Source organism: Strix aluco, chromosome 19, assembly GCF_031877795.1.
Source record: "Strix aluco isolate bStrAlu1 chromosome 19, bStrAlu1.hap1, whole genome shotgun sequence".
Taxonomy (NCBI): domain Eukaryota; kingdom Metazoa; phylum Chordata; class Aves; order Strigiformes; family Strigidae; genus Strix; species Strix aluco.
This window is the reverse complement of record NC_133949.1, coordinates 13,904,986-13,918,464: the sequence shown is the minus strand read 5'-3', so window position 1 is coordinate 13,918,464 and position 13,479 is coordinate 13,904,986. Positions and strand designations below refer to the sequence as shown.

At 36.3% G+C, this 13,479-nt stretch overlaps 1 protein-coding gene across 18 annotated transcripts in view; it reads left to right on the top strand.

Moving 5' to 3' along the window:
* Positions 1–13,479, top strand: part of BCAS3 (BCAS3 microtubule associated cell migration factor) — a 372,112-nt gene that overhangs the window by 18,370 nt on the left and 340,263 nt on the right. For all 18 annotated transcript variants that reach the window (XM_074845789.1, XM_074845793.1, XM_074845795.1 and 15 more), the window contains exon 7: positions 8,360–8,432. In XM_074845789.1, coding sequence (XP_074701890.1) covers positions 8,360–8,432 — 73 coding nt within the window. The remainder of the gene's footprint in view (positions 1–8,359; positions 8,433–13,479) is intronic.

The following is a 13,479-nucleotide window of genomic DNA, read 5'->3' as shown; positions in this document are numbered from 1 at the left end:
AAGTAACGAGACAATGGAATTTGTTTTTTTGGGGTGGTACTAGCTTCTGATTTGTTCCCCTTCTGCTTATTTTATGTAAACTTTATTCAAACGGTTTCATCTTTTTAGTGGTTTGAACCTATATCACAATCCCTTGAGTGCCCATAGGCACCTCCTCTCTTTTACTGCTTAAATACTGTTTTATCAAGTTCTAAGACAAGCTGCTTAGCTTGTTTAACAGGATTGTTGCAGAAATTCTGAGTGAACCCAGTGGAAGAGCTTGCTGTAAGATTTAAGCAACTATGCATAAACAGGCAAATCCCTTTAAAAACCAGCACTGTTCAATCTAAACACAGTATCTAATTGTAGACTTCTTAAAGACCTAAAACCCGTTGGTGTCCTGGCTCATTTTTGGTTTTGGCAACTCTGTGCTTATCCACTCTCCCTGTAACTTCAACTGGGCAAGCTGTTCTGTTCAGCTGCTGAGGAGTATTTCTAGTTTAAATTTGTTGCCATGTTTTACTTGTGGATGAAAAGAATGTACTTCTAGTATGACCAAGGTTTTTGGGGATTATACTGGATTACAGATTTTAGTAGTAGATTATGAATTAATTAGTGAACTCAAAAAATATAGCCTAAACTCTATTTAAATTATTACAAAAATAGTAAATGATAATAATTTAGAGTATTTCAAAGAAAGTAAATGAAGAAAGATAAAGGTTTAATGCACACATTTTATATCGCCTCAGTGATTTCCTGAGCAGAGGAATATACAAACTATGAGTATATGTGGTTCTGTAACTGTTACAGGTTAAAGTAATGTAAAGCAAAATACTTCACAAGTATGTTGTGCCTTTTATTCTGTTTGTGGGAACACTGCATAATTTCTGATGAGCTATGTTTTTTTGCTATTATGTGTGTCATTAAATAATAGATGTCTATGCACCTTCCTCTCTCATAGGGAAAAACAAAAGAGAAAGAAAAATGTAAATGTAAATGAAGTAAAGTAATTGAAGAACCTATAAGTTCATTTTTTTCCTGATAGTAGAATAGTGCTTTCTGATTTTTCAATCTAGTAAGTTACACTGCTTATGAACTCCTTCAAGCAGTTACTGTCTGTCTGTCTCTAAATTGTGTATATTTAGCATCTGACAATGATAGTTGTTGCATTAGAAACCTATTCAAATTAGCTCATATTAAATTAAGCCAAACCTTTTAAAAACATGTTTTGGTCTCTTTTTACATGGCTTGGTTTAAATAAATCTTTGATTAAAAGTACATGAATGTATCATTGACCAGTATCTGGAATCAGATAAAAGTAAAGCTGTAATAAGAGGCCTTAGATAACTAACACATGAGCTTTAATGATTCTGAACAAAATAAAAGGAATTTGTAAAGGAGAAGCTGATTACCATCAGTAGGCTCAAACACTATTTTACTGTAAAGCTGTAAAAAGGGAATTATTGAAAATAGGACTCTCTTGGTGGATGGATTTGGCACGTTCCTAGAAACAGATCTTAGTTTGTGATAAGAAGCTCATTCCCAGGTGTGAAAGGAAAGCTCGTGGTTTTAACTTGGTGACTTTACAGTAGCAGAACTTAATAGTTTGTCAACTATTTTGTTAAAATACTATAGTCCTTTGATGTTAGATCCTCTGCTGCATCATGTGCTTCATAGCATAATAAAGCATTGTTTCAAAAGAGTTATTTCATACAGGCTTATTTCATGCAGGCTTATTGCAAAGGAGACCTCCTCAAATCTGATTTAGCAGGTTATAAGTGGTCCTGATAGCAGGAACGTGGTGCAGTATCTGGAGCTGGCCTTGCACGCTGCCAACTTGGATCCGGTGAGGTTTATTAGCTCAGGCTCTGTGCCATGCTAGAGCAGTTAAATGGCTCCTGGAGCTGTTCTGACCTGGCAGCTCTACTGCAATGTTCACGCAGGGTTTTGTCTGAGCTAACAAACCAGGCAAGACCTGACCTGGCCCAGCACTGCAGCACTTTGATGTCTCTGTGTCCGTGGTCTGCAGCCTGGATAAGATGTCCACAAAGAATTGAGAGATTTCTGTAAATGACACTGAAAAATGTAGACATTAACTCTCCTGTGTGGCCAGAGAATATAGACTGTTGCCTTCAACAGTAGATATGGCTTTGATTATTTTCTACAGCTTGCAATATAAATGGCCTTTTTGGACACTGAAGGTTTACACTGTGACCAAATTTCAGGCTTAAGAGAGGAGATAAAGTTGCGTAGCTAATATTCAGAATATGAGAACATCTCTGGCTGGACGCTGTCAGTCTTAGAAATAAGAATACTAAGTCCTGGCACTTTGCGTGCCTCATGCTGCATTATCTGCTGAGCCATCTGGTTGGCATGGCTTTTTAACTCGCCTAGCTCTCCTTCACTCCCAAATCTGTGTGCTGGGATTGAGTTTAGTACTTATTTATAGGTATACAGGTGTCTGGTTTGCTGGGCTCTGGATTTTTCTGTCTCTTCAGATAAATCAAGCTGGCAAAGATGTATTTGAAGACAAAATTGATGCAACTTTGTGATTATTAGAAGGGAGAAAATCCTCAGTGGTAGATACAAAACAAAGCTGGAATTCTGCCAGTTAAATTTAGCTGCCATTCTCTGTGAAGAGGAAGCTACGGTTGGTAATATCATTGTAGTTAATGATAGTGAGAGAACCAGGCAAATATCAGGCTGTGTTAACTCCCTCCTCCATTTTATATCATCCAGATTTGTGATGTCCTCACTACTACTCCAGTTAGTCTGTATTGGGCTTCCTCTCACACAATACCTAATGGCTCTATTTAGCCACGCTCACCTAATCCCTCATAGTCTTTGTTCGACATGTTTTCTGATTTTTCCCCATCCCTCTAAATGATGCGTACTCATTTTTCTGAGGTAACTGACTGCATGAATACATACTTGTAGAATTGAAATGATACTGAGTTTGAGGCCTGTATATTATTAAGTATTCTGTCTTGGATATTCCTACATTTTTCTCTTTTGCTTAGCATTTCCATGATATCTATAGAAACATTAATAATATTACTTATTTAGGTTTTCTGTAGCAGTTGTGTGTTCTTTGACATATGAAGTTGCTAATAAAAAAGGTTCAGAACTCTTCTAGTGTTTTTAAAAATTTGTTGCGTTTTGGCTTCATTTTGAGATCTGTTGCATGTATACTTCTGAAATCAGTGCTAGGGAAATAATACATTTTCTTCAGATAGCTTTCTGAAGCGACTTAGTGCTTACAGTCTCCCATTTGTTATTACTTACCTCAGGTCATTTTACAAAGCCCAGGCCAAATACCTGCTTTCTGCCTTGTGCTATCCCACTTAAGGTAGGCTTGCATAGTTTAAGAGTCAATCAAGAAATGAGGAATTTATCGTTAAAAGGCATATGATGAGAGGCTTGTGTGTTGAAGTTTAGATCAGTCATTGTTTTTAAAACCTATTTCCGTGTCTCAGCATTATGAAAATAAATTCTTCCAATGAACTGAATTAATTTATTGCCATTTTCTAGATTATGCTGCTTGCAAAAAAGATGATATAATAGTCCTACATCTCAGTGAATTTGACTGCTTAGTCAAATTGATAAGGAAAAAAAAGCAAAAAAGAAAGGAAATAAAAGAAATCAGAGGTACTATGGTTAAAACAACCATGAACCAAAGGAAACTTAGAGATGAAGGGTTGAAAACTAGAATTAACATGAAAAACTGAAATTATTTGGGACACAGAGTAGTTTTGCATTCGAAAATCTAAAACTGTTGAAAGTTTAAGTTCTACAGCAGATTTATCTCTGTACTCCACTGCTTACACCTTTGATGTTGGTAAAATAAAATTTGAACCTCAAAAGCTGACTCAACTTTATGTGCAGGTATACTTAAAAGAACTGTAATATTTAGGTTGCTTTCTAAAGGAAGGCAGATGTGAGTTTTGTATATATTCAACCACTTGGGTGGCTTAGTGGTTTTGAGTCCCTGAAGGCCAAAATAATTGCACAGTACGTGTAGTGGAGGAACTAGCCCTGCGAGCTGAACAAGCAGTAGCAGTTGGGAGCTGGGTTTGGATTGTGTGAGTGGGTCGTGCAGGTGTGCCTTTCAGTTCTGGTGTTTTGTAACTGTTATGTGGGTTGTTATGGTATAATGAATGTTAATGTGTATGGATTATAGAAATTACAGAACAGAATTCTCAAGCGTAGCAAGTAAGGCTTTTAGAGATATTATAGGGAAGAATTTTGGAGCACACTTAAAATACTGATTTCTTTGAAGCTGTGTGGACTGACCTGTATGTCACCGTTTCAGTTCTGGCCATATCATTTCAATGCTTTAGACCAATACACCTTAAACTTTTACCATATTAGACTGAGATGTCTTTTAAGTTTTTTTGAACAAGATTCAGTCAAAATAAAATGTGTCTGTCTTAATTAAGGTGTGACTCCAGCAACATTGATCTTCAGCATATGTTTCAAGGTCATCTTTTTTTTTTTTGTATAGAAGCTACATAGTTGTCAGAGAATAAAACTACGGTGCTGTGCAGAGGAAAAAACAACTTTCTGTAAACATGCGTAGCTCTTGTCTCTGACAGCACTGCCAAGATAATGTTCTTCAGCCACCGTTGCTTCTTGCAACATTGCTGTCTTATGTCAGAAATGGGAGGTGGAATGGCCTGAGGAGGCAGGAGACACGGAAATCAGCTGGAGTTGAAGGGGGTTCTGGGGTGCTAACTTGTGGGGGATGTGAGAAACAGGTTTGGTGATGCAGGTGCTGGAGAGGGACTTGGGAACCTGAAAGATCTGGGTGCTGCTGGGAGTTAAGGGAGATGGAATAATATGCTGCTTGAGATCTAGAACATTAATCCTAAAGGAACACCTGAAGTTCTGTGATGAGGACAGCACTTGCAGTGCCATTAATCAGACATGATGTTGAGTAATGCAGTTAGAGCTTATCTGTGCAGGAAATGGAGCATTTATAGATGCTACCCTGAAGCTGAGGAAAGAATTCACACGCTATTTTTAGGACTGACTCGAGCCTCTCCACTTCTGTTTCAAGGAGCACATACACTTTTTTGCATTTGTGTTCAGTAACAAAGCAGACACAAAATGGTAGTGATTAAGAAATGTTAAGAAATTATTATTTCCTTCTTCCCCCTGAAAAGAAGAGGCAAAATAGGGAGTGAAAACTGTACACAGTGGATGCCAACCATGTGGTCTAATGCATTTCCAGATACTGGTGGGCTGCTACACTGGCGTGGGGCAGGACAACAAATGCAACTCAATTTTCAAGCAACAGATAGAAATAAGAGGGGTTTAGTTGAACAGGAGATGCCCTGCATTATTAAATGGCTGTGATGGAACTTGATCAGTGGAATTACATACCAGAAAAATATACTCCATCATGCTATTGCTAAACAGGTCAGAATTTGACATTCTTATTCAAGGGAAATGAGGGTACTTGTCAGAGTTTTGAATAGCTTTTGAGTTCCTGTGAAAATCACTGGGGCTTCATTTTTATTCTTCAGAAAGGTGTGCTGCTGCTGCTGCTGTTGTTAGTATTATTATTGGTGTTACTGAGAGGCCTGAGTAGGCCCAGAGAGATCTATTCACAGTTTCATCAGAAGTACTCTGCATAAGCTGCTTTGAGCTTATGTGTGGATAACCTTTTGACTTCATAAAGTTCTAAATTTTGATTTGTATGAAATTTTATTTAGCCACAGATATTGTTTTTTCAGTTTTAAGTATACTGACTGAAGTTAGATTTTTTTTAAAAAAACATAAATCATTTGGCTAAATGGAGCTGTAGATAAGGTGGTGCCTTGTTGGCAGGAAGGGCAGTTTTCATTACTTTAATTGTGTGATTTGTCGGGATTTTCAGCTTTTTATAAATGCTGTAGTGTTATATGACAGAATTAAAAGGATTTAGAATAAAAGGAGTTTAAGAAAAAGACTTTGCAACAGGATTTCAATACTTTTTGTATTTGAGGGATTTAGCTAGCTGTTTTTCATTTCAATCATCCAACTGCATTTTGTTAAACACTGTGTGGAGCAGGTGTGTACAACGTCAGTATCGCACATGCAAATAAACACAATTCTACAAATAAAAATTAATCCACCATAACTTGGAAGATTAAATCCCACCACAGAACTAGAAGCGGTTGCTGCTTCCATTAAGCATTGCAGAGAACAACACATGTCGCTTTTTGCAATCTCATGAATGGGACCGCTATTAACCTGATTTAATGCTCTGCAGAGTCCTCAAAATAATGATCCTTTTCTACAGTATTAATATTTACATTCTGAAAGTATATATTTGAAGTAGAAAATGGATTTTTTTTTTAGATGAGGGCCTTAGTCATTACAGACTGAAATGAGAAATTTAAGCACCTATTGTACAAATTTTGCAAATTGTACTGTGGGTATTAAAAACTGGTATTCCTTTTGATTTTTGTGCAGTTGTTTCTCTGTACTCCCCACCGTTTTTCTTCCTGTTGCTCCCCCTTCCTTGTTGTTAAACTTAGAAGTAGACAGTAGAGAAACATATGAATTCATGTCTCGAATATATCTTAGCTAAAGAAAAAAAAAAGTATAGTTAAATACTTAAGGTAAAATCCTGGCTCCACTTAAATCAATGTCAGAACTCCTGCTAGTCAGCATTTCATCCTTCATGCTGAGAGACTAGCTAAGTGAACAGAAACAAATGGAGTTCATCTGTTATTTGTGCTGAAGAAAACAAATTGGTTGCCATATTATTAAGAAGACTATATGTTTCATTTATCAATTTACAGGTCAGTACGTACAGTACAGGTATGACTCATGAAAGACCTTGAAATAATAGGAATAAAAGGAAAATACGTTTGGCTGTTTTAGGTTACTTGTAAAGCTATTGTTGATGGTGAAATTATTGATGTGACCCATTTGACTTTATAAATACCCAAATGTGTAGGAGGGAAGACTTATCCTTGTACAGACGAGAGTACTGAACAGTTTTTGTTACAAATTAATTGCATGTACCTGAGTTATTAATAATTAACAGGGTCTGTTATGTGAAAATGCATATTGTTAATTGTTGTGCCTTTCTGAATAATTGATTTAGTGCAGTACACCAGTATTTGTGAATTTTGAACAGACTATATCACTAATATTCTTTATAGATCAAAGCGTTTGGTGTATAATGGAGAGAAAAAAATAAAATTCCATTATTCACCACATACATGCATACCTATAGATAGATAATTAAAAAGGCAAAGATTGAAAGAAAACGGAGGAAATTTAGTAGTGTGGTGGTTGTTGGTTGTTATTCTGTTATTTAAGTTGGGTAGAAACATACCCTGGAATTTAGTAAAACATTGTTCACAAGTAGAAGAGAGATATTTTTGACTCAATTTCGGTTTTATTTCTGTTTACGTAGCAATAAGGCAAAGTTTTCAAAACTTTTAAAATCCCATTTTAAGAAGTGTGGGCGTATTTAACAGTTTGATGGTTCTGGAGTGAAGGTGTGAGTGTGGTTTGGGAAGACGAACGGCTGGTTTTAATTGCCCGGCTCTGGTGCCAGCAGTGGCGGCACGCACGGATCCCAGGGCAGGCAGAACTGTCTCAGAGGCTGAATTGGAGCAGAGGACGAGCCCGTGCCAAGCTGCTGCTGGGGCTGTGCTGGTGTTACGTGGCGAAGCTAACCTTAAGAGTAGATTGGATATGGTGTTAGAGTTGTGTTTTCACTTTGAGCGAACGGCAGGCATAGCCCGAGTCTTGCTGGAGGTTGCTTTCTTAAAGGCTTAAATCGCTTGATGGTGGAACTTACTGAAGACTGGTTTGAATTTAATCTTGTATTTTCTTAGGCACGGGGCACGGGCTGTAAGCATGGCCGTGCTTTGGGGAAACACTGGCAGCCCAGCTTCTCACGTGCTAAAGAGAGCGGCTGCTCTTACACTGCGCTCCTACGGGCAACACTCTGATACTCCACTTACACCTCAGCAGAATAAATTGGAAACCAATGTGTGAAGTCCATGTGGAGTTGGTGACAGCCTTATTGCAGACAGCTTTTATAAAACAATGAAAAGTGAGCCAGTGTTACTTGTTACAGTTACAGAATCCCAACTGAAATGAATAGAAAATAACTCCAAAATCCTGCCCAGATTTTGCTACTTGTTTTGTTACTCATTGCTGTCTCTTTCAAGAACAGTTCTTCCAGTGTTCGTGGCTCTGCCTGTTATTTGTATTTCTATCACTAATCTTGTACAGGCTGTGAGTTTTGTATTATATATTCAATATCCTTCCAGTAAGATTGGGCTCCCACAACATGCACACCTGTACTTGGGAAGGTAACACAAACAGTACATAGTGATTTGCTTTTTCTTTTTTGCTTTTGCTTTCTTAGGTGCTCAGAAATGTGATAATTTTTCTGAGAAGCGGCCTCTTCTTGGTGTGTGCAAAAGCATTGGATCTTCTGGGTAAGAATATTTTTCATGAACAAAGTTTTATATATAGATTGTGATATAATCTAAAAAAACCCCAGTAGATTACATCTTCAAAGCTCTATTCCTTTTTTGCCAAGGGGATAACACTGTGAAGTGTTTTAAAAGTTTTTTTTTCAGTGTGTCAACACACATTTGCCTGTGACTTAAGCTTTTTAGGAGGAATAAAAAAAGAGACTCTTGATATAAAATAGATGAAGAGGTATTTTGAGTTTAGTTTGTTCTCAGTGTAATCACAATTTTATGATTAGCCCTTTTTGGTATTAATCCTCATCAGAATTGTAATTGAGAAGTGTCTGAAGTAATATCTATGTCTTAACATGTAATTGAAAGATGCTTTCAAGCAGCAGTCATATACCAAATTAATTATAATCACCAAGCAATTTGAGTGTTACAGCTACTCACTGTTTATTAGCAAAATACATGTTAAATCTACTTCTTTGAGTTAGAAAAATAAGTTAACAGTCTTGTCCTGTGTGCTCTGGACAGCATTGTTTTATCACTCCTCTAATAAAAGAGGGCCTTAAGATATTTTATGTCTGTTTGATACGGTGATTCACACGATGTGAAGGGTTTATAGCTATACCCAGAGGAAAATATTTGCTTTTCAAGAGTAATCCTCTACACAGCGATTCAAAGGCTAAACAGTTGAAGTAAATCTTCTTAGAGTAGTAAGACTAACTCTGTGCCACACCCTTTTCAACTAAAAATTTAATCACTCTGGGTGTGGAGGAAGACTATCAAATCTCTGTAAATGTCTCTGTATTATTACTGTGTTAAACTAGAATATTAATGTTACCTGTCTTAAACGTTTAAAAAAAATGTAGAGTAGAGAAGTGAAATGTCTATTTATGTGTTTACAACTCGCAAAACTGTTTATAGTGCCTTTTCTCCTTCCCCCTCCCATAAGTGTATGTAATCTCATGAATAACTTTTTCTAAATAAGAGTGCGTGTAACTGGTGATGCAAATACTGCTTTTGTAGGACTTTCTGTCTTAATCCAAACAGTCTATTTATATACGTAAAGGATATGTTGGATGGAAAAAACCTTTCCTTCACACCTTTGCTTTAGAAACTGAGATATCTGAGAACTGAACGACCTGTAAGGATTGTTATTTTCTCTGTGTTACTGTATTCTTCAGTGAATGGAAAATACTTCAAAGATTATTGGTAGTTTCTGCTTTTCCACAAAAAAAAAAGCTTGTATGTTTTCGTAATGAATGAATAGGTTTGTGTTACTACTTATCAGTAGTTAAATATCTGCAAATAGAAGATTTTTAAACCGGGCTTTCCACTGTGACCAGTCGACTTGCACATCATTAAAAGGAAGAGTCTATTCTGCACGCTCTTGTTTACCCATTTAATAAAGAACCAGTTTGCTCCTGGTGGTAAACCTTCAACAGAAAATTCTGAAACACTTATCTACATTTATTGTTCATTACCAGTTATTTTTGAAAGAGTCCTTGCAAATTACCTATTTTGTCATTAGCTTTCAGATTAAGAGTTCTTTGATTGTTTGCCCTCAACTGGAGTCACACTCCTTTTAAATTGGCTCAAGTGTTGCACTTGTTTTTTCTTCTGTTACTTTCATAGATCATTTGATTACATTTCTATGGTTGTTATGCATAAAGAAGAATTTGTATAGAACATTCGAACAGCTGTGTTACGAATGGTTTCTGAACCTGAATCACAATTTTAGTTCTGTTCTTGAGGTTTTTGTGCTTAACTTCATTTGCTGTATATCTTAATGGCTGTGGGTAGATAAAACACCTTGTTTAATCATGTATCTGAAGAAAATACTGCATTTATTCTAGTGCATTAATTCCAAAGCACTTGATTTTCACTATGGTCATCTCCTCACCTACTCTGGAGATTATGCTGGCTATGGCATGAAATACTGCAGCTGTCAGCACACTAATGAAAACGTGCAGGGAATAGGAGGCCTATTCTGTCTACTGAAATGGCAGGTAAAATAATCAGTGAAGTGATGTAGCACTGACACTAAAATATTTCCCATTGAACAAAAAGGTAAACGGAGTGTCTAAAAGACTGAATGAATGATTTTCTGAAAGGCAACTAGTCCGAAGCAGATCCAGAAGTGAAATCCAAGTCTTCCAACACACAATCCGTTATGCTGACACATTAAACTACGTTGTCTTTCTTTAATATAAACTGAATGAGACTGGACACGGTAAGGACATTGGTCCTGTGGTCATAATCTTTGCAAGATGTAGTCTCAAAAGAAAACAATTCCATCAGCGCAGCCCCCCTGCCCTTAATCCCGTTCTCACTAGGACACCAGGTTGTCACTTTTTTAGAGGAGAAACGTGTGACCTCCTGAAGTGCTTCTGCTACTTTCAACACTCCTGGCTTTCTCCTGTTCAAATTTTACCCAGGTTATTGTCTAAAATCCATCAGAATCATTTACCAAAAAGAATGATTCTGGGGAAAAAAAAAGTTTGATGACTACTTCATCATTTGGATTTTCCCTAGCTGTTCTTCAAAATTTCTGACCTCTGGTTGCTCTGCTCAAACTGTTGCTCTTTTACTGGAACATCCCTGGTAATTTTGACATTTCCAGGTAAGTTTTTGTTGTTATCTGTTAGTAATAAATAAGGGACATGGTTAACATACTGGAAGATTTGGTGGCTGGCACCATGGCTTATTGTTGAAGAGTATTTGTGGACCCTGCTGCACCTGGAGGCAATACTCTAATGTAAATAAATTCTTTTCCCTGGCAGTCATCTATATAGAATCCATTATCAGTAGCTCTTCTAGAAAGTGCTTTGAAGTTGCTAATTTTCTGGATGGAAGGCGAAGAATAAATGCATTTTACACCTGACATGATAAAACTTCAGTAGGCTATTAACTCTTCATTGCAGTTTTAATAGTTGCTGTCAATTATCACATGCTATTCTTGACCATAAGAAAACATATGTGTTAAAGAATTATTATTACTGTGCGTACACAGTTTTGCATGATAGATGAGTGATCGTGCTTACAAACGTGTTGATTTGTTTTGTGATTTTAGGGACTCATGTACCTATATTCAAATGCATAAAAGTCTCTTGAAAATTTTGAATTCAGCAGCTATGAAAATTACATGAGCAGGTTTTAAGTGTTAAAGATGCTAAACCATTAAAGTAATACAAATCTGATAGAATACAGTTTTTATCTAGATCCACTGCACTGTCATTTAATAGTATTTTATTTTTTAGGACGATATCACTGAGATATTGACACGTTCAAGTTAGGAGCTGGGATTTCCTGGTTCTGACCACTAGTCTGCATTAGTGGTTACCATCAGGAAATTCTTCTCTTTTCCTTTAGCTGTAAAGTAAATACACTACAATGAGGGAAATACGATTAAAAGGTATTATTTTTAATGTAGAACATTTTTCAATCTGGAATCCAAAGAATTTTCAAGTAGTCATGAATTAATAGCTTCAAAATATCACTTATATTAAATAACTTCAGTATTTTTTGCTATCCCTCTAATGTACCGTGTACTTTAATAGAAAGAATTCAATGAATAATTTTGTCTGTGATAATATGCTAGGACTTCTCTCCTTCATTATGAAACAAAGATGAGTATAAAAGTACTTTATGCAAAATAATGTTTGCTCAAAATCCATGTTTAGATTTCTGTTTCATTCCTGGAATTTTTTTCATTGCCTTTTACACAGTGAAAGTTGTCTTTGGTAACTTAGAAATCCAGTAGTTTACCCTGGAGATGCCCTAAAATTTTACTGAATTACAGATTTTTGACAGGTCTAAATATATCTTGTTAACTTTTAGTATGTCTCCTACAGATTTAAGAACGTATTAACTTAGAAATCAACTTCTGGGTAACTTGGCGTGTGGGTTGCATTTCTTTTGTAATGTAACTTAATACAGTAGTCATTGATATAATAGATGCTGATAAGAATTACGTTTGTTTGAATATCAGCATTAAGGCCTTAACGTTCAGTTTAATATTTCTTAATTTTAAATCTTAATCTCTTTGTGACAGTCATGGTTGAGAACCTTCTTTTCAAAAATTTATTTTAGTGTGTATGAAATTTTAAACTTTGCACTTTGAAATTAATTTCTGGCACCTGTTTTATGTAAAAATTCTGTAGAGAGAGATTTGCCACCAATCCCGATCCTTGTATTCCCCACATCGAGTATTTTACCAGGCAAGGTGAAATTTGTGTTTTCTAAACTTTTGCTTGTATCCGAGTTTCTGACTAGCTTTTGGTACACACATTTTTGGGTTTTTTTAAAAGTCAAATTTTCCATCTAGTAAAATGACTGAAATGTCTAACATGGTTTCACTATATAATCTTTTCAAAACAATAGTTTGTGCAGCCCCCAAAAAGGATGCAGTCTTGACACATAAATGGGAAACAGATTGTGTTTTTTGGCTGATACCACTATGCTGGTTTAGATGTTGGTTCAGTCAACTTCAGTCTTAGATTACAAGACTTGCAAATTAAAGGAAAACCAAAAAGGAAAGAACATCTGCATAAATTTTGTTTCTGTGGAGTTTTGTAGAGGCCTGCTTACTTTGTTCTTGGTGAAAAGATAAACAAATCTTTATACACACACAAAATGAATTGATGGGTTTTGGTACATATTAATGAATTTTCTAGGTGGTGAAACATCAAGATTAGTAATCTGTAAATTGAACAGAGAATTCCCACTCCCCCCCCCCCCCCGGAAAAAAAAAAAATAGTAGCAGTGGCCAAAAATCTGCATGGCAGAACCAGTGAATGTGTGCTGTTCAGAGCTACTCGGTTTAAAGATAACTAGATAAGACCAATTACATTAAATGAAAATATACTCCTGTTTTCCCCATCTGGGTGGTTGTAACCATAGTTTGGGCCATACTGGATCTATAGAACACCTTCAAAAACACCAAAGAGGTCCAAAATACACTAGGCATGCTTTTTGTTCTGCTCCGATAGAAACGTACCAATACCTTTAAGTAAATGCTTCATTTTAGCTAGTGGAGAAGTTTAAGGGGAAACTGACCACTATA